The 26751-nt window shown below is 45.9% G+C and overlaps 1 protein-coding gene across 1 annotated transcript; it reads left to right on the forward strand.

The window, feature by feature from the left end:
* Positions 1 to 2900: 2900 nt before the first annotated feature.
* CNP (2'',3''-cyclic nucleotide 3'' phosphodiesterase) lies at positions 2901 to 23658 on the forward strand. Its single transcript, XM_082195021.1, has 4 exons — positions 2901 to 3037; positions 13790 to 14456; positions 17981 to 18123; positions 19527 to 23658. The coding sequence occupies exons 1-4, from the start codon at positions 3035 to 3037 to the stop codon at positions 19977 to 19979; spliced, it is 1266 nt and encodes a 421-aa protein (XP_082051147.1). The 5' UTR covers positions 2901 to 3034; the 3' UTR covers positions 19980 to 23658.
* Positions 23659 to 26751: the final 3093 nt, after the last annotated feature.

Below are 26751 nucleotides of genomic sequence, written 5' to 3' on the forward strand. Positions count from 1 at the left end.
TAGGTAGTGGGTGTTTTTTTTAATGTTACATTGAACAAAGGCCTCACTTTGAGATATGAGCCATTTCTGCACGGTCTGGAGCGATGCAGTTCACCAGAGCTATTTAGAAATCTAAACTTCAAAACATGCCTTTCTGTCCAGCATAAGTGCAGAAGTCACACTCTTTCTTCCACGTGGCCTAGCGTATCATTGAGAAGTATACATATGCACACATGCATCAAAGTTTGCAAAAAGAGCTATTACTGTAGATCATGGCAATGGTGGGCACCTAGGTCCACAAGTATTTCTTTTTGGCATTCTACTTCTTTGGCGTGAGTAGGGCAGTTGCAATTCTTGCGGGCATTCAAATGTAGCAAATGGAGGTGGTGGGAATGCAGGTCATAGATTTGTGTGGCTTTTCCTCATCTTGCTCCCCAAATACAAAAAGTTTTCAGAACTCCAGAATGCCCAAGTAATAACGGTATAGGCTCTGCAATGGTGTAGACAATGGGCCATTGTCTATATACACTGGTAGAAAACAGGCAGCACATTAATTAGATCAATACAGTGGTGCCCTGCAAGACGAATGCCTCGCAAGACGAAAAACCCGCTAGACGAAAGGGTTTTCCGTTTTTCGATGCGCTTCGCAAGACGAATCCCCCTATGGGCTTGCTTCGCAAGACGAAAACGTCTTGCAAGTCTTGTGATTTTTTTCGCTCCCCCCCTTTTTCTAAGCCGCTAAGCTGCTAATAGCCTTTTAGCCGCTAAGCCTTTAATAACCGCTAATCCGCTAATAGGGTTGCTTCGCAAGACAAAAAAACCGCTAGACGAAGAGACTCGCGGAATGGATTATTTTCGTCTTGCGAGGCACCACTGTATGTCCAAAGCTATTGCTAGCTAGGGCTGAGGGGAATTGTAGTCCAAAACATCTGGATGGCACTAGATGTGTGTGGAGGGAGGGGGGAGCTGGTCTAGTAACCATCTGCTTAGAGACACATCTCTTCAGACCATCTACCCACCTTTTTGCAAATTAAACTATGCAATCCATACCATAACATGTAGAGTACAGGGGGAGAAAACACACACACACAGCAAAACTGTGAATTTCTTCCAAGTGCCTGTGGCAAGTGAAGGCGCACTAACATTTCCCTCCTGTTGGTATCCAACTATCCAGGGATATTAAAATATACTTAGTATATTAAAGGTGCTGACTTTTAAGCCCTAAACGGCCTCGGCCCAGTATACCTGAAGGAGCGCCTCCACCCCCATCATCCAGCCTTCTGGGGTTCCCTCACTGCGAGAAGCGAGTTTATGGGGGACCAAGCAGAGGGCCTTCTCGGTGATGGTGCCCGCCCTGTGAAACGCCCTCCCTTCAGATGTCCAGGAAATAAACAACTGTCTGACTTTTAGAAGAAGTTTAGGGAAGTTTTTAATGTTTGCTGTTTTCCCATGTTTTTAATATTCAGTTGGGAGCCACCCAGAGTGGCAGGGAAACCCAGCCAGATGGGCGGGATATAAATAAATTATAATTAGCCAAAGTCTGGTTGTTGTCGTTTTAAAGAATCAAAGTGCTGCTCAGGCCGTTTTAAGAGTTGCAAGATCTTAAAACGTATATGAGAAAAGGGCAATTGGTATCACCAGTGAGGTTTGCAACAAAATCGTTATAGTGTATCTTCATTGAAAAGCAGAGCATCCCTTTCAGACCCCCATGTTTCTTTCCCAACCACCACTATCACGCTTACATTACTGATCTACTAAAAAAAGTGAAATTATCGGTCTACTAAAGCGTGCTCGGTCCTTACTAGGCTGCTTTATTTTTGGGGGGCAGCGCGAGGAAGCAACCCCTTTAGGGCGCAACATTTTCGTAGGATGCCTCCCTTCCTATTTCTTCACTTCTGGCTGCAATCCTGGCTGGCTCTCCTCCTCCAGAGTTGCCTGGGGTGATTGCATTTCTTTCCTTCTCAGGACCCCTGCTGCGCTGAAGAAGAAAACATATCCCTCCCTCCCAGGGCCGGATTTAGGTTTGATGAGGCCCTAAACTACTGAAGGTAATGAGGCCCTTTATATGTCCAGCTGTCCTTTGTCAACAACAAATTGTCACTGTTTTTTGTGTTAAATAGATGCTATACGGTAATTTACGGGCCTAATAGGTATCTAGAGCCATTGCACATGTTGCCATGCAACCAGACCATGCAGAATGTAGGCACCCTATAGAGTCATACCTCGGGTTACAGATGCTTCAGGTTGCGTTTTTTTTGGGTTGCAGACCGCCGAAACCCGGAAGTACTGGAACGGCTTACTTCCAGGTTTCAGCGGTCGCGCATGTGCAGAAGCACAAAATCACGCTTTGCGCATGCGCAGACATGCCGAATTGCAACCCACGCTTGCGCAGATGCGGTGCTGCGGGTTGTGAATGTGCATCCTGCACGGATCACGTTCGCCACTCGAGCGTCCACTGTATATGGAAAGGAGCAAAGCGGTGATATTTTAGGGAGCAGGCTAGCAGGCTGGGCCCATGACTTACCATACATCACAAAAGCCTACACAAAACAAAACACTGTTGCTTTATGTAGGTTTTATTTTATTTGCTTTTTATCTTATGTTTTGGAGATGTACATCCAGCTTTCCCCCCCCCTTTAAATGTTTTTGGGGGCCCCAAGAGAGAGGGGCCCTAAGCTATAGCTTGTTTAGCTTATACGTAACCCCTACTTCTTCCTTTCGGCGGCTCCCGAAAGTATTTTTTTAAGCGGGGTTTCCGCAGGAACCTGAAGCCAAGCGGCCTCTGGGGGGCAGCGCGACCCGCGCTCCGCTCCCGCGCTCTTGCGCCGCGAAACCGCGCCTCCCCTCCTTGTCGTGCCAGGCAGGGACTCGGGGGGGGCGTGGCTTGCTCCTCCTCCCCTCACTCCCGCCTCTCGCCCCCCCCCCCGCGTGTATGAAAAGCAGCTGCGCGGGGGCTCCGTCCCTCTAAACGCAGGCGAAGTCCATTCAGCGCTCTTGCACCTTCCCGAGGCGTCGATTCCGCTGCGTCCGGGACCCTCCGCTCGGTGGCGCTGCCATGGTGAGGGGGCTCGTCGTCCTGGGGCGAGATTGGGGGGGGGGGGCGGAATGAAGGGGCTCCTAGGCGGGAAGCGAAAGTGCGGGGAAGCGGGCGGAGCGAAGGGGCGAGAGGCGCGCGCGTGTGTCTCGTCTCCGGGTCTGCAGCAGCAGCAGCAGCAGCAGCAGGTAAGCGAGCAGCTGGAGGGAAAAAATGAGACTTTTTGTCCCCTGACAAAAGCTTTGAGTCTGCCAGGTGCTCAGTAGGTCAGGCGCCCCTCTTTGCCTGTTGGGTTTCTGCCTGCCCTGGTGCTTGTCAGGGATATAAGGGACCAGTCCTAAGCGTATATAGACAGGTAATAATAATAATAATAATAATAATAATAATAATAATTTTTATACCCCTTAGGGATAGCCTCCTTCTTTCATTGTCTTGGGCTTGGGGGGTGGTGGCTTGTAGACTTTTTTATTTTGGGGGGAATATTCTCAAGGTTGTTCCCCAGAGCTGTGGGGGGGGTGGTAAGATGGGTGTGAAGTGAGGACCAGTTTTAGACTTCAAATGATAACAACAATAGTTTTATTATAATAAAAAATTATTATTTATACCCCGCCCATCTGGCTGGGTTTCCGCATGGGCGGCTCCCCACCACAGAATATCAAAAACGCGATAAAACGTCGAACGTTAAGAACTTCCCTAAGCAGGGCTGCCTTCAGATGTCTTCTAAACGTCAGATAATTGTTTTATTCGTACCCCACCCATCCGAACGGGTTGACCCAGCCGCTCTGGGCGGCTTCCAGCACATTCGAAAGCACAATAAGAAGTCAGACATTGAAAACTTTCTGAAACGGGGCTGCCTTCGGATGGCTTCTAAAAGATGCGTAGTTCTTTATCTCCTTGGCATCCGATGGGAGGACGTTCGCCCTTCTGCATGCAGGTCACCCAGACCACTTCTGTATGGGATGGGGCGAGTCCGGGAGGCATATTGTCAGAAATACATTTTTCAATATGCCACACTTTTCCTGGCGGTGGCTGATGTGTGGCAACACTCTACAGCATTTCCCCAAGTACTTTTGATTTGTTTTCTGGCATAAGCTACAGCATGAACCTCATTTTAGGGGAAAAGGAAGGGAGAGGGAGAGGGGCCTGGGCAGTGGATGACAGACACTTGTGGAAGTTAACTTCTGGAGGACAGGTCTCTGAGCATAGGAAGAGAGCCCTGCATTTCTCGCGTGGCTTTAAAATTCACCTGTGCAGGGTGCGTTTTGCAAGGATGATAAGGCATCCCTTTTCAGACAGATTTATGGCCAGGGTCAGGTTTGCAACCATTATGAATGACAGAGCTGGATACGGAATATACCACTGATTTTGTAAGAGACTTTGTCAGCCTCAGATGCGAGCTACATGGAGATTGGTTTCTCCTGGTGACGGACATATGTTCACTTAAACTCTCTTGGGTTTCACAAAACTCTTCATGGAGCATGGTGGAGAATGCCAACTCAACTTAAGGAAAAGAAAACATCAGTTTGCAAGAGAAAACGTCAGTTTACATGGGTCGTTCCTCCTCGATTTAGTTGGAGTTGTATTCTGTTGCTTCACAGGTGGGGTGTAATTTTACACCACAGCTGATGCTTTTGGGGGGGTTTGTTTAGGGGGAAGTTTACTATTTTTTCAATAAATAAAGTAAAGTTGGAAATACCCTGTGAGTAGTGGTGAAAATGCTCTAAAATATGAGGAGGGGTGAGGAGAGCATACTTATCCCCACCATAGTTTGAGATCCCCTGCAAAGTATGAGATTTTAAACTTTTTCTCTCTCTCTCTTTTTTGCATCAGCACCTAATGTTTATGAGGAAGGTACATGCCCTTCTTGGCTGCCTAGGCTGTCATTCACTATTTACAAGCATCTCCTCAAAGTTGTTGGTGCAACCCCTTGAACCAGCTTTCCACACCCCATTTGTTCTCCATTCGACAGCAAATGCCATTTTGCATGAGGAATGCTAACTTTTTTGCAGCCTTTCCGAGAACGCTATGCACTTGCTTGGCTTATATTGGGCACGCAGGAGGCAAGAGACTTCCTTTCCACCTGTAAAACCCTGGGGGAACAGGAAGAAATTTGAGATATTTTTAGAGAAGCAGTCTGCTTGGAAACAAAACTAGGGTGCTTTCCCTCGCTAATGAGCAACTCGTTAAACAAAATTATTTTCAGGGTGGTTTTTTTTTTTTAGTGTACATCTGGAACCAAACTCTTTCACTGACATAGCCTAGTTTTAAAAATCTCTACCCTTCCTTATTTGTTGAAAAACCAGTGCATTTTTATATTGTTTCAAAACAATAAAATAACAATTTACAGCTAAAGAAATCGGGGGGGGGGGGCATTTGATCTATATTTAGGCTTATGACGAAGCTTTGTTTTCTTGTTTTTATCTAAAGCACACAAACAGCTGGATTAGAAAATCTCTCTCTCTGTCTCTCTCTCGGCACATGCTCAGAACAGTTTATTGTTCCATGAGTTTTTTCAAATTTGGGTGCAGGTACCCTGAGAAGTCATCAGTGTTCTTAGAAGCTCTGAGTTTGCTCTGAAAACCTACCACTTACTGCTTTCTTTTTTTAAAAATAATAATAATGTTCAGATCTGTTTGTTTAGAATATTATTGCAAACCTTTTCTTTCTCCACTCAATCCCACTTCATTCTGCTTGCATACTTGTGGTCACTGAACGTGCCAATAGTATTTTAGGCAAATGCAAGACAGATAAAACATTCTGCATTCCAAACTGGTCCCAGAAGAAGAAACAGCCTGTTATGGGTTGTAGTGCTCCAGCATCCAATTTAGTTTTCCATTTTGGTGAAAGAAAAAGAATGCCTACTTTTTAACCACATTCCTTCTTGATTGGACTATTGGTTATCCTGAACCAAACACATCGACCAATCTGATGACAGGTGCACTTTTACTGAATTTAAATGCGGGGCAATTTCAGTTTTACAACCTAAATGAAGTATTTACTTCTTAATGTGACACAATTTTAAATTTACCTGCCCACAGGGAAGCTGATCAGCGTTGTTTCCATGTTCTGTTCTGAGAACAGAACTCTTGATTGGAGGAAGCCCAGAGCATGAGTCATGTGAGGATGGGTCATTCTGGTGCATCTCCGTATTAAGGCACTGAATGCTCCTATTGTCTGCAATGCAGAGATGGGGCAGAATTGTCTGTCCCTCTGTAGAGGCTGATTGGAAGGAGGCAAATCCAGACCAGTGACTCATACAGAGACACATCAGGCAGCTTCTGCTCAAGGCAGACAGTTCCACTGTATCACTCCATTGGGAATGACTGATCCAATCACACTTGGTGCAGAGGCGAGGCCAGAGTAGCAACTCACCCCCCCCCCCCCACACACACACAGAGAGAGAGGATCCTGTGTGGAACTGCCAGCTTAGAGGCATTGTTTTAAAGAATAAAAATGGTGGCACAGATTACTCCAATCCTGTAAAACTTAGGAGTCAGCAAACTTTTTCAGCAGGGGGCTGGTCCACTGTCCCTCAGACCTTGTGGACAGGCTGGACTATATTTTGAAAAGCAAAAAAAGAATGAATTCCTGTGCCCCACAAATAGCCTAGAGATGCATTTTGAATAAAAGCACACATTCTACTCATGTAAAAACACCAGGCAGGCCCCACAAATAACCCAGAGATGCATTTTAAATAAAAGGACACATTCTACTCCTGTAAAACACACTGATTCCCGGACAGTCTGCGGGCCAGATTTAGAAGGCGATTCGGCCGGATCCAGCCCCTGGGCCTTAGTTTGCCTACCCATGCTGTAAATAAACGGCTTCACCTCCTGCTTGGCAGGGTGAGACTCTCTCCACAGGAGGCAGATCTGAACCCAAGGTGAGGTGTGTGCCATGCTTGCCATGCCTGCGGTGGTGTGAGTACAGGAGGGGCAAGGGCATGGATCTGTGGTGAGATGGCAGCGGTAGCAGGGGGCGATAGGGCATTGTGCTTCAAGTGGCAAAATGCCCCAGGCTGGCCCTGTGGCTTAGGGATTGGGTCTTAGGTGCCACAGGTGACCACATGTGACTATATACAAATATAGGGCGAATGTGGAGAAATGTGCCCAGAGAAGGCCTTGTTGACAGATTAAGAACCATCAGATCTCTGGGTCCCGATAGTACCCACCCAAGAGGTTTTAAGAAACAAATATGACGCTGCTGATCTTTTAAGAAAAATGCGCAACCTCTCCTGAAAATCAGCCTCTGTAGCTGAAGGCCGCAAAGTAACTAATGCAAGACTATTTTCTTAAAAATGGCATCTGGGAAATTACAGGCGAGCTAGCAGAAAGCGTGATTAAGGATAGAATTGCCAAGTGTATAGAAGAACAAGCCTTACTAAAGCAGAACCAGCATGGCTTTCTATCTAATCTTTTAGATTAATTTGAGAATGCCAGTAAGCATATGGATAGGTGTGATATAGCAGGCAATGTGCGTTTTGACGTTCAGAAAGCTTTCAGTAAAGTTCTTCGCCTAGAGGCCAAGGGCCCAGTCCTGGGGGGCACAAAAATCACCTATCAGACTATGGGATGTATGATGTATGCTGTTATGGTGAGATCAAACACAGAAGAAGCTTCCTGTCCTTCTCACACCGTGGCACAAAGGCATGTGGTAAAGCGATTTTTCCTCTCGGGGAGCCCTGCAAGGGACCCTATGTACACCTCTGCCTTCACCAAAGACTCCAGAGTCAGTGTAGCAGTCATGGAAGAAGAGGAGAAATCCTTTTGTAGATCAGTAACTGGTTAAAGTTTAGGAAGCAGAGAGTAGGGGTACATGGATGGTCCTCTCAAGGGAGGGCTCTAAGATGTGGGGTCCCCCAATCACTGGTATCAGTACCTGTGCTTCTTACCTTGTTCATAAACAATTTGGACCAATGGGTGAAACATTACATAGCCGAGCTTGCAGATGGCACCAAATCGTTCTGGGTGGTAAGAATAAAAAGAAGATTCTGATGAGCCTAAAAAGAGTATCTCCAAACTGGGTGGATGAGTGTTAAAATGGCAGATGTGACTCAATATAAGCAAGTGTAAGGTAAAGGTAAAGGGACCCCTGACCATTAGGTCCAGTTGTGGCCGACTCTGGGGTTGCGGCACTCATCTCGCTTTATTGGCCGAGGGAGCCGGCGTACAGCTTCCGGGTCATGTGGCCAGCATGACTAAGCCGTTTCTGGCGAACTAGAGCAGCGCACGGAAACGCCGTTTACCTTCCCGCCGGAGTGGTACCTATTTATCTAATTGCACTTTGATGTGCTTTCGAACTGCTAGGTTGGCAGGAGCTGGGACAGAGCAACGGGAGCTTACTCCGCTGCGGGGATTCGAACCGCCGACCTTCTGATCAGCAAGCTCTAGCCTCTGTGGTTTAACACAGAGCAAGTGTAAAGAGGGCAATAAATGGGGCAATAAATCCTGACTTCACATATACCGTACATTGATGGGGTCTGAACTGGTGCTCACTGATTCATCTTGGAGTCGCCGCACATTTTTATTGAGCTTTGAAATACTGTGGGCTACCTCCATCCAGTCTTGGAGACTGTTGCCAGGATGCGGAAGTAGGGAGAGAGCTGTTGTGTTCGTGTTCTGTTTTTGGGGGAGCTTTTCATCCTTGAGAAAAGGGTGCTGGATTAGAGGGGAGGTAGGTTTGATCACATTTTAAAAAGGCTTGCTGGTGGATCAAGCGTCAACAGCAGTCAACCAGTAACCAACAATGAAAAATACATCACTCAGCGATTGGCAAAAGTGGAAAGCAATCTTGTGACAACTTGCAAGAAGAAACTAGCATCCAACTTTCCATTTGATGTTTGTAGTTTTCATTTGGCACAGAATGAAGAGCTCAAAGCCTTCTTCTCAGTGTACTTTTTCTCACACAGAAGTGTCTTAGACCATTTCAGCTCCTGGTGCCTTTTTTGTTACTACATAGTAGTGCATTGCTACATAGTAACTTGCATAAAATGTTTCCAATTGACTTGTGTTTAAAAATATAAACAGAAATTCATTACACAATAAAAAAAACCAGTATAAAACATTAATATTTTTGTACAATATACCAAGTCTGTGTGTATGTGTGTGTGTGTGTGTGTGTGTGTGTGTGTGTGTATATAAACAGCCTCCCATTCCCTTATTTCGCTGCAGCTTTTCAATCTCGGTTCACCTTGAATACTGCGAGTAACAGTCTCTACAGTAGACCCTTCAGTGGAATGTGGAAAATGTGTTATGTAGGAAGTATCTCTAGTAGTTACTTATGATCCAGCTGTTTCTTAGAGGGTTTGTAGGAGCAGGCTTTAGTTAATTTGGACGTCTCTTTGGTAAGTTTTATTCACTCAAATCAGCTACACTTAAATTAGTTTTGTGTCCCATTTATTTTAGTTGCATGGACTTCAGTGGGCTTTCCAACAAGGATTGCTAGATATGAATCCAGGCCGTTGTATGTTATTATATGTACACAGCATTGGGTTTGATCGTAGAGAAGGTGCTTTAAAAATTTATACCGTTAAAATGATACTGATTTGTATTGCAGGGACTTAGAAGGCAGTGGCTTTGGCTTGTGTGACACAGCGCAGGACAATTGCATTGCATTGCAATCTTCTTTTTGCATTGCAGGATTGGGAACTTGGGTTCCCAACAAATTATGACAATTATCTGCAGTCTGTAATGTAAAGGTTGTGGGGGCGGGGGGAGCTAGCTAAGCAGCTGTGCCCTCCTTGCTATTTGGTCCCTCCCTTATTGCTTGTTGGTGTGGTGCGGTACCGGGAAGGAAAGTGAGGAGGGGGCCTGTTTTGTGCAGAATGGGACAAATTGTTCCGGACTGGAAAACCATCCAAGTTCTCCTCTTTAGACTGGCTTGTGTGGTACCATTGTTCTTGCCTCCTCCCCCTCATTTATAACACAAGCATTTATTATTTCAGTTTCACTTGCAAAACAATTGGTGCTCACTGTGTATGCCCTCCCACCCACAATTATTGTTTTGTTTTGTCTTCTGTGTGTGTGTTTTTTTAAGCCATTGTTAACCGCTGTTCCCCAGGCAGCTGTTTTTGTCAAAATAGTGCAATAGCTACTCAAACGCCCTTGTCTTGACCAAACACAGGCAGCATCTTCACTGTGTCTTGAAACTGGACACAGGAACAGAGATGGCTTTTCTTTCCCCTCCCCGCCCCCCACATTGTAATACGAGTCTTAGTCGACTTGTGCCGCTTGGTCTTCCCTGCTTCTGAGTCAACAAAAGTAGTGAATGGTTTATCCCTTTGGCTGTAATAACTACTTTGATAGCCATTAAGGCGTCACAGATGCCTTGTTTATCTTCAAGGATCTGGGAGACACGAATTGCTGAGCTGGGAGGGACCTCTAAGGGTCATCGAGTCCAACCCCCTTCAATGCAGGAATATCAACTAACACATCCATGAGAGATGGCCATCCAACCTCTGCATAAAAACCTCCAAGAAAGGGGAGCCCACAGCCTCCTCAGGGAGACTGTTCCACTGCCTGACAGCTGTCTTACTGTTCTTCTTGATGTTTAGTCAGAATCTCCTTTCTCATAACTTGAATCCATTGGCTCAATTCTTGCCCTCCAGAGCAGGAGAAGACCACATTGCTCCATCTTCCATGTGACATCCCTTTAGACACTTGAAGATGGCTATCCTGTCTCCTCTGTCGCCTCTTTTCCAGGCTAAATCTACCAAACTCCCTCAACTGTTCCGTATTAGGCTTGTTTTCCAGACACTTGATCATCTTTTAAAAGCCCTGACAGTAAGAGCTGTTCGACAGTGGAATTTGCTGCCAAGGAGTGTGGACCTGCTTTGGAGGTCTTTAAGCAGAGGCTTGACAACCATATGTCAGGAGTGCTCTGATGGTGTTTCCTGCTTGGCAGGGGGTTGGACTTGATGGCCCTTGTGGTCTCTTCCAACTCTATGATTCTATGATCTTGGTCTTCCTCCTCTGTACACGTTCCAGCTTGCCAATACAGTGGTACCTTGGGTTACAGACTCTGCTAACCCAGAAATAGTATCTCAGGTTAAGAACTTTGCTTCAGGATGAGAACAGAAATCGCGTGGCGGTGGCAGCGGGAGGCCCCATTAGCTAAAGTGGTTAAGAACAGTTTCAGGTTAAGAACAGTTTCAGGTTTCAGGTTAAGAACGGATCTCCAGAACAAATTAAGTTCTTAACCCGAGGTACCACTGTATCCTTCTTTAATTGTGACACCCAGAACTGGACACAGTATTCCAGGTGTGATCTGACTGAGGCAGAATAGAGCGGTACTATTAATTCCCTTGATCGAGACACTATATTTCTACTGATGCAGCCTAGAATAGCATTAGCTTTTGTGCTGTTGCTGCGTCACACTGTTTACTCATGTTAAGCTTGTGGTCTACTAAGGCCCCTAGATCCTTAAATTGCAATCTCAGCCCCCTGATAAAGGCTTCTAAAAGCTTGCTTTGGTGGTTGCGAAACAACTGTGTGTAATGTCTCTGAAATTCAGAAGAGCAGGAGTGCCTTCCAGGTGTTGCTGTTGCAGCATCACTCCCATCATCCCTGGCCATCAGCCATCTTGGCTGGGACCAGTGGGGACTGGATATCTGACATCTGGGAGTGCCAGGTTGGCTACCCCTTCTTGAACAGCAGCACCCAACATCTAACAGCTTAAGACTCACTCTACCTCTTTCCATCTCTCTTTATCCTTCATCTTCTCCCAAACTCTGCACCCAGCTTGCGGCTTACCACCTTTGTTTTCTGCTTCCGTCGCCCATGGCAGAACTGGCCCCGTGGCATTTTTGCTGCCCGAGGCTGAACATCAACCATCACTGCACCCCGCCAAGTCATAGCCTATTAGCCAAGTTATTTTAGTACCTGAGCCAGAAAAATCCCACAAGTGCCTCTCCCTAGGAATTCCGAGACAGTAATAACCAATAAAGTAACAATGTGTTGTCTGAGGCAGCTGCCTCCCTCTGCCTAACGGTAGGGACTGGCTCTGCCAAGGACTTAGCACACCTGGGGAAGCCTGTTTTGTTGTTGTTTTTTTTGCTAAAGCCGGCTGCTTCTGCAAATTCTCTTTGAGCCATGATCTTTCTCTCTGGTCAGGCCCACACCTTTTGCTCCTCTGCCCTCTCTCTTCGGATTTTTGCCTGCTCTGCACATTTAGCTTAGGGACGTGGGTGGCGCTGTGGGTTAAACTACAGAGCCTAGGGCTTGCCAATCAGAAGGTCGGCGGTTCAAATCCCTGCAACAGGGTGAGCTCCCGTTGCTTGGTCCCTGCTCCTGCCAACCTAGCAGTTTGAAAGCACGTCAAAGTGCAAGTAGATAAATAGGTACCGCTCCAGCGGGAAGGTAAACGGCGTTTCCATGTGTTGCTCTGGTTCGCCAGCAGCCGCTTAGTCATGCTGGACACGTGACCCAGAAGCTGTACGCCGGCTCTCTCAGCCAATAAAGCGAGATGAGCGCCGCAACCCCAGAGTCGGCAACGACTGGACCTAATGGTCAGGGCTCCCTTTACCTTACCAGTCATAAGTCCTTGCCTTCACACCGAAGTATCTCTTTGGGGAAGAAAAAGAGAGCGGTTGTGTGTTAATGGTCACACTTGAGAGAGCCAGCTCTTCTCTCGCTTCCTCTGCTGCTTGTGGGGACAGCGAGTATTTTGCATCTTCAGTTTCATGCCATTTTTCGTTTGTTTTAAGCTTCTGAAGAAGGAAACTTTGAAATGGCATGCCCTCTGCCACAGCTGATGCTTCTGGGTGGGAGAGCCTGAATTGCTTGTGCTTGCATGCGTGTATTGATCGAGGGAGGGAGAAAGCGGGTTACCTCGTAAACTGGATCAGGCCAAAGGCCCATCTTCCTTTTGCCCATCCAGATGCCCATGGGAAGCCCAGAAGCAGGGCTTTCCCTACCTGCGATCCCAATCAGCTGGTATGCAGAACCATACTTCTTCTAACACTGGAGGGGAGAACGCAGCCAATGTGGGAGATCGCCACTGATATCCTCCACAAACTTGTTGAGCCATCACTTCCTGTTGTGGGAACCAATTGCCTAGTTCAGGGTTTTCCAAACTTGGGTCTCTGACTGTCGTTGGACTACAACTCCCATCACCCCTAGCTAGCAGGACCAGTGGTCGGGGATGATGGGAATTGTAGTCCAAAACCAGCTCATTTCTCCATCTTGCTTGATTGGCACTTACTGGCAGGAGGCAGGGAAACACTGAACATGCAACGCACCATTTTCATGGTTTGTTACTAGGGAAGATTTTGGCAGACATGCATCCCACCCCCTGGTAAAGGCCACTTAGGCCGCAAGACGATATGGGGCTGATCAGAACTTGGATTTTTTAAAAAAGAGCTGTGGAATTTCCTATGCAAGGTGCTCTCTAGAGGAAGATTAGTAGATAAATTAAAGGTATTTGTGGCATGAGGTTCTGTAGGCCTCAAGAAACGTTCATCTTCGAAAGGTGCCATAGGGTGTGTGGTTTCCCCCTCTCCCCCCCCCCTTTTCCCTACAGCAGATTAACAGGGCTGCTGCTTCTGGAATGCACCATGTTCTTAGCTGACATAATAGCATCATTTAAAAGCCATCACTGGGCCATTTGTGCCCATCTGAATAGCCCAGCAGCAGCAGCAGCAACAAAAACAAAAATCCCCTCTCTGGTTCAGACTGAAAACAGTGGCCCTATTATTGAGGGCCCAAAGATGGTATCTCTCTCTGGAATGTTCCGACTGAACTGCGCACAACTATTCCTTTTCTTTCCCTTCCCTTCCAGAACAAAGGCTTCGGCCGGAAGAGCCACACGTTCCTGCCCAAGATATTTAGGAAAATGTCTTCCCAGCCCAAGGAGCGCCCTGAGAGCTTGCAGTTCCCTTTCCTGGATGACAACGACACCATAGCCACCATCCGGGAGTCGAAGACGTTGTTCATTCTGCGGGGCCTGCCCGGCAGCGGGAAATCCACTTTGGCGCAGGCCATCCACGACAAGTACAAAGATGCTTGCAAGGTCATCTCCGCTGACAACTACAAAATCCAGCCTGCTGTCCGGAGCGCCATTCCCGACGACTACAGCAAGGTCGACGAGGACCTGGGCGACTACTGCAAGCGTGACATCAGCGTGCTGGTGGTAGACGACACCCACCATGAGCGGGAGCGCCTGGATCAGATCTTTGACATCGCCGACACCTTCCGCTACCAGGTCATCATCGTGGAGCCCAAGACGACGTGGAAAATGGATTGCTTGCAGCTGAAGGATAAGAACCAGTGGAAACTCTCGGCGGACGAGCTCAAGAAGCTGAAGCCCAGTTTGGAAAAGGATTTCCTTCCCTTGTATTATGGGTGGTTTTTGAGCAAAAGGAGCTCAGAGAACTTGCGGAAGACCGGGCAGGCCTTTTTGGACGAGCTTGCCAGTATCAAAGTCTTCAGAAAGGAGGCTAAGCACTGTGGGTCCCCCAAAAACATGTTTGTTTTTCGTGTCAGATTTGCCTTCTACTAACTAACCCACGAGACCTGGCTTTCTACTAGTTGAGCATAAGATAAGCAACTTCTATCTAGCTCCCATGTTGTTTCCTTTGAGGTTAATTGTTCAGCAAACTCACCCTTTTTTAAGATATCCAAGTTTCCAGTTCTCCTGTTGACGAGAAAGCTTGAGAGTGTCTCATTACCCATTTGTGCTGCACCTTGTTGAATCCAATAATTACTGAATCATTTGGGGAAACAAAAGGAATTATGCAGAATCAAAACTCTGTTAATTCTGAGTGCATATTGTTAAGGGAGACACTGGTGCAGAACCCACAAGTTCACCCTTCGAGAATGTCCTGTGTGCTGCAGGTTTGGGGAACTTGTGCAGTCCTCTTGAAGTTGCTAGAGCTCAACTCCCATCATCCCTAGCCCTTGGCCATGCTGACTGCGGCTGATGGGAGTTGTAGTCCAACAATATCTGTAGGAGCAAACATTCCTCACTCTTGCTGTGAACAAAGGGGATCTATTCTAACATCTAAAGCGCTTAGATGTTGTGGGCAATTGCCTAATCCTGCCCATGTCCCCTGTGCTCCTGCCTCCAAACACGCACCCATGTTATCTGACTCTGGAAACCAATGAGATCAGCCCCTCTTCCCCATCCTACACCAGCAGCAGCCTCCCAATGGCTGCAGGGACCCCCGGTCCATCTTCGTTAATCGGCCCCCATTGAGGAGTAGCAGGGGATCTCCTTCCCCGCCTCGCCTTCGCTTCAGCAGTTCTGTTTTGAGGCATCTCAGTGTTCTCCAACGTTTGGTTTCGGGAGGCTGTGCAGAAAGCTGCTCACATTCACTCCTGGATCAAATCTATAGGCAGGCTGTGGGTGTTACGAGCCAGAAACAAGCTTTAGGTTGCACTATGGAATATCAAGCGTGCCAATTTTCTTTCTTTCTTTCTTTCTTTCTTTCTTTCTTTCTTTCTTTCTTTCTTTCTTTCTTTCTTTCTTGCAGCATATATCCCAAAGTAAGTTAGTTCTGCCCTAGAATGAATCCTCTAGCATTCTCCCTTCATCTCTGTGCCAGAGTAGTGGAAAATTCATGGCACAAGCTGGGACCAAGGGGAGCTGCCACTGTCACCACCAGCAGCTTTAGAAGTGCCATGCTAGACACCTGCATGGTCATAGACTCCTAGAATTGTAGAGTTGGAAGGGACCCCATGGGTCATCAGGTCTTAAGCCCCTGCAATGCAGGAATCTCAACTGAAGCATCCCTGACACATGGCCACCCAACCTCTGCTTAAAAACCTCCAAGGGAGGAGAGTCCACCACAAAAGTCTACAAAAGAACCAGAGTGCATGTCACAAGGACTAGGCAGCTCACCCACACTGCCTTCCCTGTGCAAGGCTTATGACACTCTGGTGCTTGCCAATATAAAGGCAGGGCCAACCTAGCAGCAAAGTAGAATCCTACAAACAGGATTGGGTGGGGTCTCCTGGCTTGGGAGAACTTGGCTTTCTAATGGCAGAAGCAGAAACCCTGTCCAAAGCCTGACCTGTCTCGACTCTTGGCTACGTAACACCCCACCCCATTTTGGACCAAGAGCAGGTGAATTGCGCAACTTGCACCTGTAGGTTAGGTAACTTTTCCCGTGCGCATAGCTTGTGCATGATGCACTGCTTCGGCTACTCGCATGGAGGGCAGAGCAGCTCTTCAGCACCACCTGAGTTTGGACCACTGATAAATCCATTTGCTCTCCCAGCAAACCTTTTGTGATTTTGGGCAGACATTGCCCCATTTGCTTTCAAAACATAGAGTCTCTCAGGTGGGGTGGGGAGGCAGCCCCTTTGGACCACAGAACCACTCAAAATGGATGGGTTGAGGCTCTTTAATGATTCTTACTTCCTTTTATTTAATGAAAGCCAATATTTCACGGATGTTAAATGCTACGTTTCCCCCCCCCTGTGTGCGCATGGGATGTTTCAACATATGTGCCACACAGCCCTACCCAAACGGGAATATTTTCCTTCCATTAGCCACCCTCCATTTCCAGGAACAGGGCATCTTTAAACATGCCACAACTGGCAGTTCATCTTAAAGATGTTCCCTAGTTACTGGCATCAAATTGCCCCTAACGAAGCCAACCCAGCTTGGTGGAAGTTTACCACCACATTCCTAAGCAAAGCTGCAGCAGCACTTGCAGTTAGAATGTTAGCATCCACATCTTGGTTAAATCTTACGAATGTAGTTTCTGCATTCTACGCAGTGCCCTTGCCGCACTAACACATTCAGTCTGCTTTCCATTTGGATCCCTAAGAAAAGATAAAATGATTTGGACTTAAGGAGATAACCTGCTTTGGCAAGGGTAGCAAGCGCTCCACCTGACACAGATTCCTTGGCTAGCAGGCTGCATCCCTTGTTCTCCTCCTCCATTGTAACGTCTCTGGAATTACAAACACTGCAATACAACATAGCCAGCTAGCAGGTGTCTTCACCCCTACAAATGGCAGCCCATGAAGCTTGATCAGGGGTGGAGAACTGTTGACCTTCCAGATGTTCTCAGGCTCCTACTCCCTTGAGCCCCAGCCAGCAGGGCCTGTGATCAGGGATGATGGGGAATTGAAAGTCTGATATTATCTGGGGGTGGTGAGTGGGGAGCACAGCTTCCCACCACCTCTTCTAAACATTATCCAGGGGGCAGATGGTGTAAGCTGCTGCTTTTGTCAACAGCCACACTGCTCCTGTGAATGTGCGCTTCTGGCCAAAAATGCTCATCCATGCTGAACTGGCTGAAGTTGACCCCTTCCACAGTTGTGTCCCCACTGCATATTAATTCTTGATTGCATTGCCAAGGCTTAGCAAGGGCTGTGCTTAAACACTTTAGGTACCTGGCCTCCAAGCAGTGATTAAAAACTGCGAGAAATTTAACATAACTAGACAGCTGCAGTTTTCTTTTTAAAAAAATTAAATTTATATTAAATTTCACAAAAATCTGTACGTTGCATGTGTATAGTGTATAGTCTTAATCAAATGCCAGTATCTGGTTTCAGTATATTACCTGGTCTATGGAAGTTCTAAAAATTAGCCAAGGGAGAGCCAGATCTTGTTTTTGTCAGCGGGTGTTTAATGCCCACTCTTTTCCAGCTTTAAACTAACCCTGCAGATTGTCCAAGTAAAAGAATAATATCGTATTGGCCTGAATATAAGTCTCACTTTTTTCTCTCCAAATTCTGATGCTGAAAAGTTAAAGTGCGGCCTAAATTCGTGACCTTACAAAAAATGTCTCAGACATACGGTAAAACAGAATGGGTGTGAGTGTCTGTTGAATTTTAAGAGAGCGGCTTATATTCGGGTATTGTCTCCCCCCCCCCTTGAATTTTCAAGGTGCGGCTTATTTCCGGGTGTGGTTTATATTTGGGCCAATACAGTAGCAATAATTGGGGTGGGAAAACAAGTGGGAAGAAGTAACAAAATCAGTTTGCAAGACTCATTATTTTCCTCCTTCATTTGCAGTTGGACAACCTAGCGAAGACCCCAAAGCAAAAATTGACTTGACCGGCTACTTTGTGAAAAGGCCACCGGGGGTCTTGCACTGTACCACGAAGTTCACTGACTACGGGAAGGCTCCAGGATCAGATGACTACGCACAGCAGGAGGTGATAACTTTGCTTTCATCCACTCTGACCAGGAAAAAGGGATGGTTCTTGTAGGAGCTTTTCATATGTTCTTGCATTGGAAACTGCAACTTCTTCACTCTCCTCTGTCTTTTGAGATGGGAGCAAACCTTTTCCAAGGGAATCCATATGTATCCTTGCAGTTGCACCCAACGCTTTGAGTGCAGAATTCCTCTTGCACTCCGGGGCTTTCCCCTTCCTTTCCCCTCCCTGCATGCCCTCAAAATCTGCTCCGGAAGGTCCACCAAACTTCTAGAGCAGATTTTGAGAGTGCCGGGGGGCTGCAGGGGAGAGAAAGTTATGTTGTGCTAGTGGAACAGTCGGGCTGAATATGATCCTGGGGGCCCAGCTGAGGTTTTTAAAAATCCAATCAAGAAAGCAAACATCTCAGCAGAGAGTGGGCAACTCAATTCAATTCATTATTGTTGTTTTTAAAGCCAATAAGAGATTCCAGTGAAGTCCCCAAAATGAAATGTGACTTGTATGTTGTAAGCAGACATAACTGGAAACTAGAACAAATAGTTACAGATTCTGCTGTTACCCCTTCCTCCCCTTCACTTGGGGAGAAGTACCTCTCCACAATCACATCTCCCAGGTTTATTTATTTTTTTAAAAAATATTTATGCTTCAAGTGATCATTCCTTATTCTTCCTTCCTTCCTTTGATTTTATAGTACAGTGGTGCTTCGCAAGACGAAATTAATCCGTTCCGCGAGTCTCTTCGTCTTGCGGTTTTTTCGTCTTGCGAAGCACGGCTATTAGCGGCTATTAACGGCTTAGCGGCTTTAAGAAAAAGGAAACAAACTCACAAGAACTCGCAAGACGAAACGTCTTGCGAAGCAAGCCCATAGGGAAATTCGTCTTGCGGAACGACTCAAAAAACGGAAAACTCTTTCGTCTAGCGAGTTTTTCGTCTTGCGAGGCGTTCGTCTTGCGGGGCACCACTGTACTTGTTGTTAACTGCTCTGCAAATACCTGAATTTCCAGGATATACATATACAAAAATTTATTTTGAAACCTTGTCAGACTGCTGAATGGCTACTTGCAACCAGACAGTGAAGCTTTTGTAAATTAGATGACACTAGCTTTATGTCCCACTTTATCTTAGGCTGAAATCCTGTGGTTTCTGGGATGGTGTTCCTGTGTGCATGATAGCTTTTTGTGTTCGTGGAAGCCCAGCTAGTTTCTTTTTTGTACGCTGTAGGCTAGTAGCTTTTGTGGAGTTCTTTGCAAGGCTGTTTTCAGTCGATAACAGCAAAAGCCTCCATGGATTTTAACGAGCAGATCCAGTCATTTAAACACAACCAATAACTGATGAAGCAAGACAGTCCTTTGAGTGCACTGGCAGCCCTAACAGAAATCCTTTCTCCCCCGCCCCCCACTCAGGCTGTTAAATCATCTTATGGAAAAGCCTTCTTCCTGACCATCTCCGCTCTCTTCATCACACCAAGAACGGTTGGAGCCCGCGTGGAACTGAGCGACCAGCAGATGCTTCTGTGGCCTGGTGACGTGGACGTGCTTCAGCCAGCCGCCAGCCTCCCGAAAGGCAGTCGGGCACACATCACCCTGGGCTGCGCCAGCGGCGTAGAAGCTGTCCAAACCGGCATTGACCTCCTCGAGTTTGTTAAGCTGGAAAAGGCAGGGAACAAAGGCGAGGAAATCGGGGAAATTGGGGGCGGGAGACTTTTGTCCTACGGGAATGGCCTGTGGATGCTCCAGCTTTCTAAAAAGATTGAGGTGAGGTGTGTCTTTTCTGGGTACTATGGAAAGGGGAAACTGGTGCCAACTCAAGGGGGGAGTAAGCGGGGCTCCCCTTTTAACGCCTGCATCATCATCTAAGGGCCCTTCTTGCTACTGCAGCCTTTAGCCGTTGGCAGCAATGGTCAACCTTTTTATAAACAACTCCCCAAGCCACACACATCCAAGTATCGTCCTCCAACTAAAGCCAACTCTTGTTAAATTCTAGCTTAGCTGGTCTCTTCAGAGAAATTTCTTCTTGTTCAGGGAAAAACACCACTAGAGGCCGGTAATGGAAAATTAGCGCCTTTGTTATATGTATGAATTAAGATTAATGCAACTGGATTTGTGGTGGTTTTTTGTTTCTTTTTAACAAAAAACCATTTGTTTTGTTTTGTTTTAAAGGTAGAGAAACATCCTTTAATCATGACCACTGCTTGTAAATCCACTAGACCTTGTGCTGTTAGGGCTCTCGCAGAATGAAGTGGTAGAATGGGTTATATCACGTCAGACTGCAAATCTTTATGTGTGAGAAGTTATGTTTTTACTCAAAGGTCTCTGCAAGTAGAAAGCCAGCAGAGCAAGGAAAAGGAGAGGCGAGAACCATGCTGGTTTGTTATTTGCAGGGGACATATTTACAGAGGGGTATATTAAAAATATTAATTATTTAATAAAAATATTTGTACCCCGTCCATTGGACTGGGTTGCCCCAGCCACTCCAGGTAGCTGATGTGATTCACCTGTAGTATGAAGTGGTACGATCCATTCTCTCACCCCCCCCCCCCACGTTCTGCTGAGTAGGTATCTGCCTGGTTTGGGATCTCACACTGCTCCCCCAGAATTCTGTGAAATGCAGATTGAAAGGAATAAAGGAAAAGTTCCGCGCACTGGCCTTGGATTTGCTGGATTCAGATCTCAGCTGAGTTACAGTGGTTTGATAGCATCTCTCTTCAGTTACTTCATTTCTGGAAGGGTTTCAAAAGCTAGAACTGGACCAGCAGTTAATCCTGCTACAAGGACCAACAGGGTTCTTGTGAAGTCAAGAGGGTCCATAAATCCTAACATGAAGTGTATTTAATCAAGGACTTATATGGCAGTTTGTGTACAGCAAATGACCCCCCCCCCCCCAATTTTAAGTTGGTCAAGACAGTGGTGGAACCTGTGCCTTTCTGCTAGCATGTGAACACAGGCAAGTGCTATACAGAGATTTATATGGCACAGTCTTGTGCATATTTACTCAGCCATCCCATTGAGTTTAATGTGATTTATTTCGGGGAAGTTTGACTGGCGCCTTCATTATATACCTTTAGGAGCCAGGCAGAAACATTCCTTTTTAATCAGGCCTTTGGTTGACCTGATGGACACCCCATACCCTTTTAAAATGTGGCTCTTTTTTGGGGGGGGTACTATTGGGTTATTGTGTTATTTTGATTTTATATATTGTGATCTTTTCAGCGAAGCGCCCCGAAACCTCCAGGTATGGGGCGGTATAAGTTCAATAAATAAAAATAAAAATAATAAAAGTATTCTCAGATACATATGTAGAGCCTCAGCCAGCATGACCAGTCCAACAACACAACGGCCACAGGTTCCCCATCTCTCTCCTCTGGATACATCAGATTCTGAATAAATAAAGGTACTGTTTAGTTTTTATATCTGCCTTTTATGCAGACTAGTATGCAGGTCTTCAGTTAAAACATAAGACGTATGAGACAAGTGCAGCATATTTTTTTTTACAACTCGGCTGGATCATGGTTAGACTCTTGACAGTGGCCTATTTTATATACAGAAATTCCCAGCCACTCTTATTGCAAGATACTTTATTTTAATTTTGTGAATAGAACTGCTGCTCACTTACTGAATATTTCAGTTTCCTATTAAATATCCTCCTCTCGCCTTGCAACTTTGACATGTCCTGTTGAGCGCGTTGTTTACCTGACTGCATTCCAGCAGTAGTTATGTACGACATCTGAGCAAGCTGGTTTTTTTTTTAATCAAGTACAGTGGTACCTCAGTTTAAGAACAGTCCGGTTTATGAACGATTCGGTTTACAAACTCTGCAAAACCGGAAGTAGTGTCCCGGTTTGCAAACCTTTACCTCGGTCTAAGAACGGAATCTGAATAGTGGAAGGGCACCGAAAGCACGCCTCAGTTTAAGAATGGTTTTGGTTTAAGTACGGACTTCCAGAACGGATTAACTTCGTAAACTGAGGTACCACTGTACATGCAGAAATCTGTAGTGTGTGCTTTTACTTTCTGTTTGAAGTTGTACAAAGCACAGGATCTAAAATACCTCCCACTCCATAGTTGGCTTATTTATGCTACTAGAAGACCAGGGTTTTTCCCCATCCCTCAGTGCTTATTCTTGTATAACCTCACTGAATCATGACCCTCACTTGGGGCAAAAAAGAGGGAAGAGCAGCTCTGAGCTCAACCGTGGGAACAGCTTGGAAGTAAAGCACACCCTACTGCTTTGTTCATGTGAATGCTCCCGAGAGTAATATGAGCAAGTGCCTGGCACGGGATTGAACTTGAAACAGGTTTAAACTTGCTCTAAACCAGACCTAGGCAAACTCAGCCCGCCAGATTTTTTGGGACTACAACTCCCATCATCCCTAGCTAACAGGACCAGCGGTCAGGGATGATGGGAATTATAGTCCAAAAGCAGCTGGAGACCCAACGTTGGGAAACACTGATTTAAAGCAAGATGGGTCTTTTTGGTTTGTACAATTGTAAGTCTAATTCACTTGAATGTTTAGTTACACAAGGGGGCGGGGAATTGGTTATGCTAACTGTCGCTCAGGAAACATCCATCACATCATCATAACTTATATTTGTGCATAATACCTGTGCCAGATTAAGATTTCACATACTGGTTATCTAATGGTCAAGTTTCTGTTAATATGTCTGTCTTGAATACAGTCAAATCCTTATTTTTACTTATGAGGAAAGTAGTACATCTCTGTGGTTCTGACTGGTGTAACTTTTTATTTATTTAAAAAAATACCTTTTAACTCTGATCCAGGGCCAAATAGGAGCTTAAGACTCATAGCAACTGTAAAATATACTTAAATAAATCTGTTATTAATATACAGAAATGTTTGCTGAGTTTATACTTAAAAGAAAGCTGCTTGCTCAAGCCATCACTAGGTGAACTTTGAGGTTACACAGATAGAAGCCGAGGGCATTATCACTGGGTACCCAAACTGGCAATTACTTGCTGCCAGAGATTTTCTCTTGGAAATGAGCCACAAGAGGGGCCAAACTCCCCAATAGACTTTCTCTTGCAGTTTGTGGGTCTCTCAGAGAGTGCTTTTCATGTGATATTCACGTGCCAGAAGGGTATCTCCGGGGGGGGGGGGAGAGTAAGAATTGGTGCTTGGTGAGATTTGGGTTTTGCTCTATTGTAATTTTATTTGTATGCCAACTTTCCCAAAGCACCTCAGTATATACTACCCTTCTGCAAATGATCTGAAGACCAGGTCAAAGCCTCTCCCGAAGAATCATCATTTTTTGTCCTCTCCCACCCTCAGTGCCAGCAAAGGGGAAAAGGGGAAACTAGCTACACACCGTACAACTTAAAATTTGGGCACCAAAGATTTCTTGGGATGGGCTCTACGGTTGCTACTCATTCAATCCAGCTTCATACCACCACATTCACACGAAACCTCAGCAGTGTCCAATCTATTCAAGGAAGCAAAAGTCACCAGTGAGATCTGGATTGTTTATTTTTTATTTTGTACATCATATACAGTTTATAATAAAGTTAATATCAATTGCATACGGTTTTTGCTTCAGTCTGGTTTGAAATTTTCTGCATATAAACACATTATGAATCCTGCCTAACAAAACAGTCACCAGTTTTTGTTCTCCGCTAATCATCTTCATTTTGGAAAGGTGAAAGAGTTCAAGTGGGACAGTGTGTTACTTAATCCAAGTGTGAAGCCATCCCCAGGAGAGAGGGGGAAGTGGGGTGTCGCTCTAAAAGAGATCATGCAACAAACGTTTTAACAGGGGAAGGCTAGATCCTCACACGGAGGCAAAACAGAGTATGTTGAATATTTCTAGCTAAATGGCCTCAGCTCCAAATGGCTTCAACACTGGTTTGACCTCTCCTTCTCTCAGGCGGAAGTTCCAAAAAGGATGCAGTGCATGCAAGGAAATATAAGGCAGTGCACAGAAATAAAAAGTGTGTGTGTCTTTTGGGGTGGAGTGGTGAAACAGAATTAGAAACGTCGAGGCAAAATGGCGAGCTTTCCTAGAAAACTTCGCCCTTGAGCGCAGTGGCTCACAAGTAAGGTGGAAGCTGCCCCAGGTCTCTCTACTTCGAAAAGGTCCCCTGGTTTTTCCTCTCACCCCACCTTCCCACTGAGGCTTAAGTGCACGATACAAAACAAAGCCAGCGCAGCAGGGAGAAAAGCTCAAGCCCGCCTCCGATCCAGTTCTCTACTTTCAGGGAGTTGTTCATTTAAGAGAGCATTCAGAAATGCAATTCCCACCTGCAACCAGCCTGGTCTACCACTATCAGGTCGCACACAGATACAGATGGCGAGGCAGAGCCTACCGGGGCCATCAGCAACAAAACATTCTGGTAGCTCTTAAATGCAATGCGAATAAACTCAAAAATAAACTTAAGAATGAGATGCAAAAGTTTAAAATGCCACGTTAGGTGTGGAGGATTTTTAGAAGCAGATCCTACAGTTCCTGCTTGCTACTTTTAACATAAAATCAAAAACCTATGAGGCCTCATTAGTGGAATGGAAGCAGACCTTCAGGTAGTCAGAAACACACGCTAAAAAGGCAAAACGAAAAAACAAAAACCCTGCAGTAGTTGGTTTGAAATTGGCACTCACCAGCTTCACAATCCAAGTCCGGTCCCAGAAACTTCTGCCTATTGTTAGCTTTTGGATCGCAAAAGGATTCAAAATGCCTGGAGACATGAAGGAAGTGACTTCCCATGAAAGCTTTAAGAAGATGTCCATCTGCAGCTGGCTAGTTCACTGTTCACTGAAAAAATATCAACGTCCCTGGAAGCCTCATTTCTCTAGACAAAGGGATCTCAATCAGCCAAGAATCTAAGGTGGGGAGGGGAATACTTCAGAGGATGCTTCAGTTCTACTTTTCCCAGGTGTCCAGTAGCATCAGGCTACCGAAGGTTAACACCCTGCTTGTATAATTTGCTTCAGCGTAAGACAATTATGAAGAGCAATTTTGTGGCTTCGTATCCTTTCCTGCCAATTTCTGAACACAACTGTCCTTATTTTTTTGTGATTAACATTCCAAGTATACGCAAGTCAAAACACCCACTTGATTCGACTCCAGGATGTGTATACTCTGCCAATGAAATACATGCCCATCAATGAAAACTACATCATGCAGGCCTAGATAGACCAGAGAGACGGCGTTCCCAAGACCATGTGTTAACACGAAAAGATCCTCATGTAACCCCAGACACCTAGATCCCGCTCCCCAGTTCTGGTGCTAACTTTCCTCCCTTCAGCCTAGCTGGCAATATGTGCTTCCTGCTATCAACTGCACCTCTGCCAAGAGAGATTCTCCTCCCAGGTACTTCAGGAGGAGGCTGGGGTTGGGAACCAGGGATCAAGGTAAAACCTACTGTTAAGCCTTCATCTGCCAGGAGGTGACCCACTTCAAAAGTAGCAGGCAACTCGCAGGGCTTGAGGACACCTCTTAAGATGGACCAGTAAATTAAAGTATCACTGATCGAAAACGGGTCACAAGCTGGAGTAGGGCAGGGAAGGGACCAACACCTGCTTAAGATGGCTTGCCACTGCAAAGAAAAGGAATGAGCCAACTGCTGCAAACAAGGAGGTATTATGAACGCAGTTACTAGGTGTGGCCAAAATTCACAGTAATTACCACATGGATAACAGTTTTTTTTCTTTGTTTTTTTTAAGCTAGCCAACAATTCCAGAGCGGCTGGTTGTTGCTATTTCAACTGCAAGTTATCATCTTGTGAAACAGCCCATCGGGTAGGTTCACAGCTCAGCTCTGAGCAAAATCTGAGGTTCCACGAGTACAAAGATGTATGCAGAATATTTTGAACTCAGCTCTCGGCACAAAAGATTTGTGCTTGGAGACAACAAGCACCTTTACAGCATGCTACAAGGGCTGCCCAGCAGAAACTCTGCAGTCCTCTTTACCCCAGAAGCCCCACACACCCCACACCCCAAAAACGCTTACTGATTTTTGTCTTCTTCAAGGCTGTACATATTGTCGGTCAATTCCGAAAAATCATTTCCGAGGGGGGGGGGAGAAATGTGGTTTTGAAGATCCCATACATTGGTTAAGGAACAGGTTCCGACGCTTAGGGTGGATTTGCACGTGGCATGTATGAACCGTGACCCTTGACATCGAGTGATGATTTGCATGTGCGAAATGGCCACTGCAGTCAGGCTTACAGCTGCACTACGGGGGTCGTCACCAAACGACAAACACCTACGTGTTAAATCAGCCCTTACCATTTCCTTGGAAGTACTCAAGAAATTGGAAACAAAGAAGCTCCCCGCCCCTCCCCCCAAAATTAAAGACTCTTTGGAGGTATTACAGCAGGTGCTGAAAAGTGAGGGTGGGGGCCTCTCCCTATTCCAAAGATGAATATCCCTGATAGTAGTGGCATGAACTTCCCTATTTGCCTGTGTTCCTTAAGTGTGTGAATACCTTTGTTTATATGGTCTGGTGTGGCTACAGCCAGGATGATGGAACCGAAGCATGAAAACCCCTCATCATTAGGTTCTTCTTACTTACATAAATATGAAGGCATGTTATGTCCTTAAGAAAAGTCTCAGGCCTGTCTCAGAAGGTGAGGAATTCCACCAGTTCAATCCCAGCAGCTTTGGGTGTCTGAAATTAC

This window comes from Podarcis vaucheri, assembly GCF_965113315.1.
Source record: "Podarcis vaucheri genome assembly, chromosome: 13".
Classification (NCBI taxonomy): Eukaryota; Metazoa; Chordata; class Lepidosauria; order Squamata; family Lacertidae; genus Podarcis; species Podarcis vaucheri.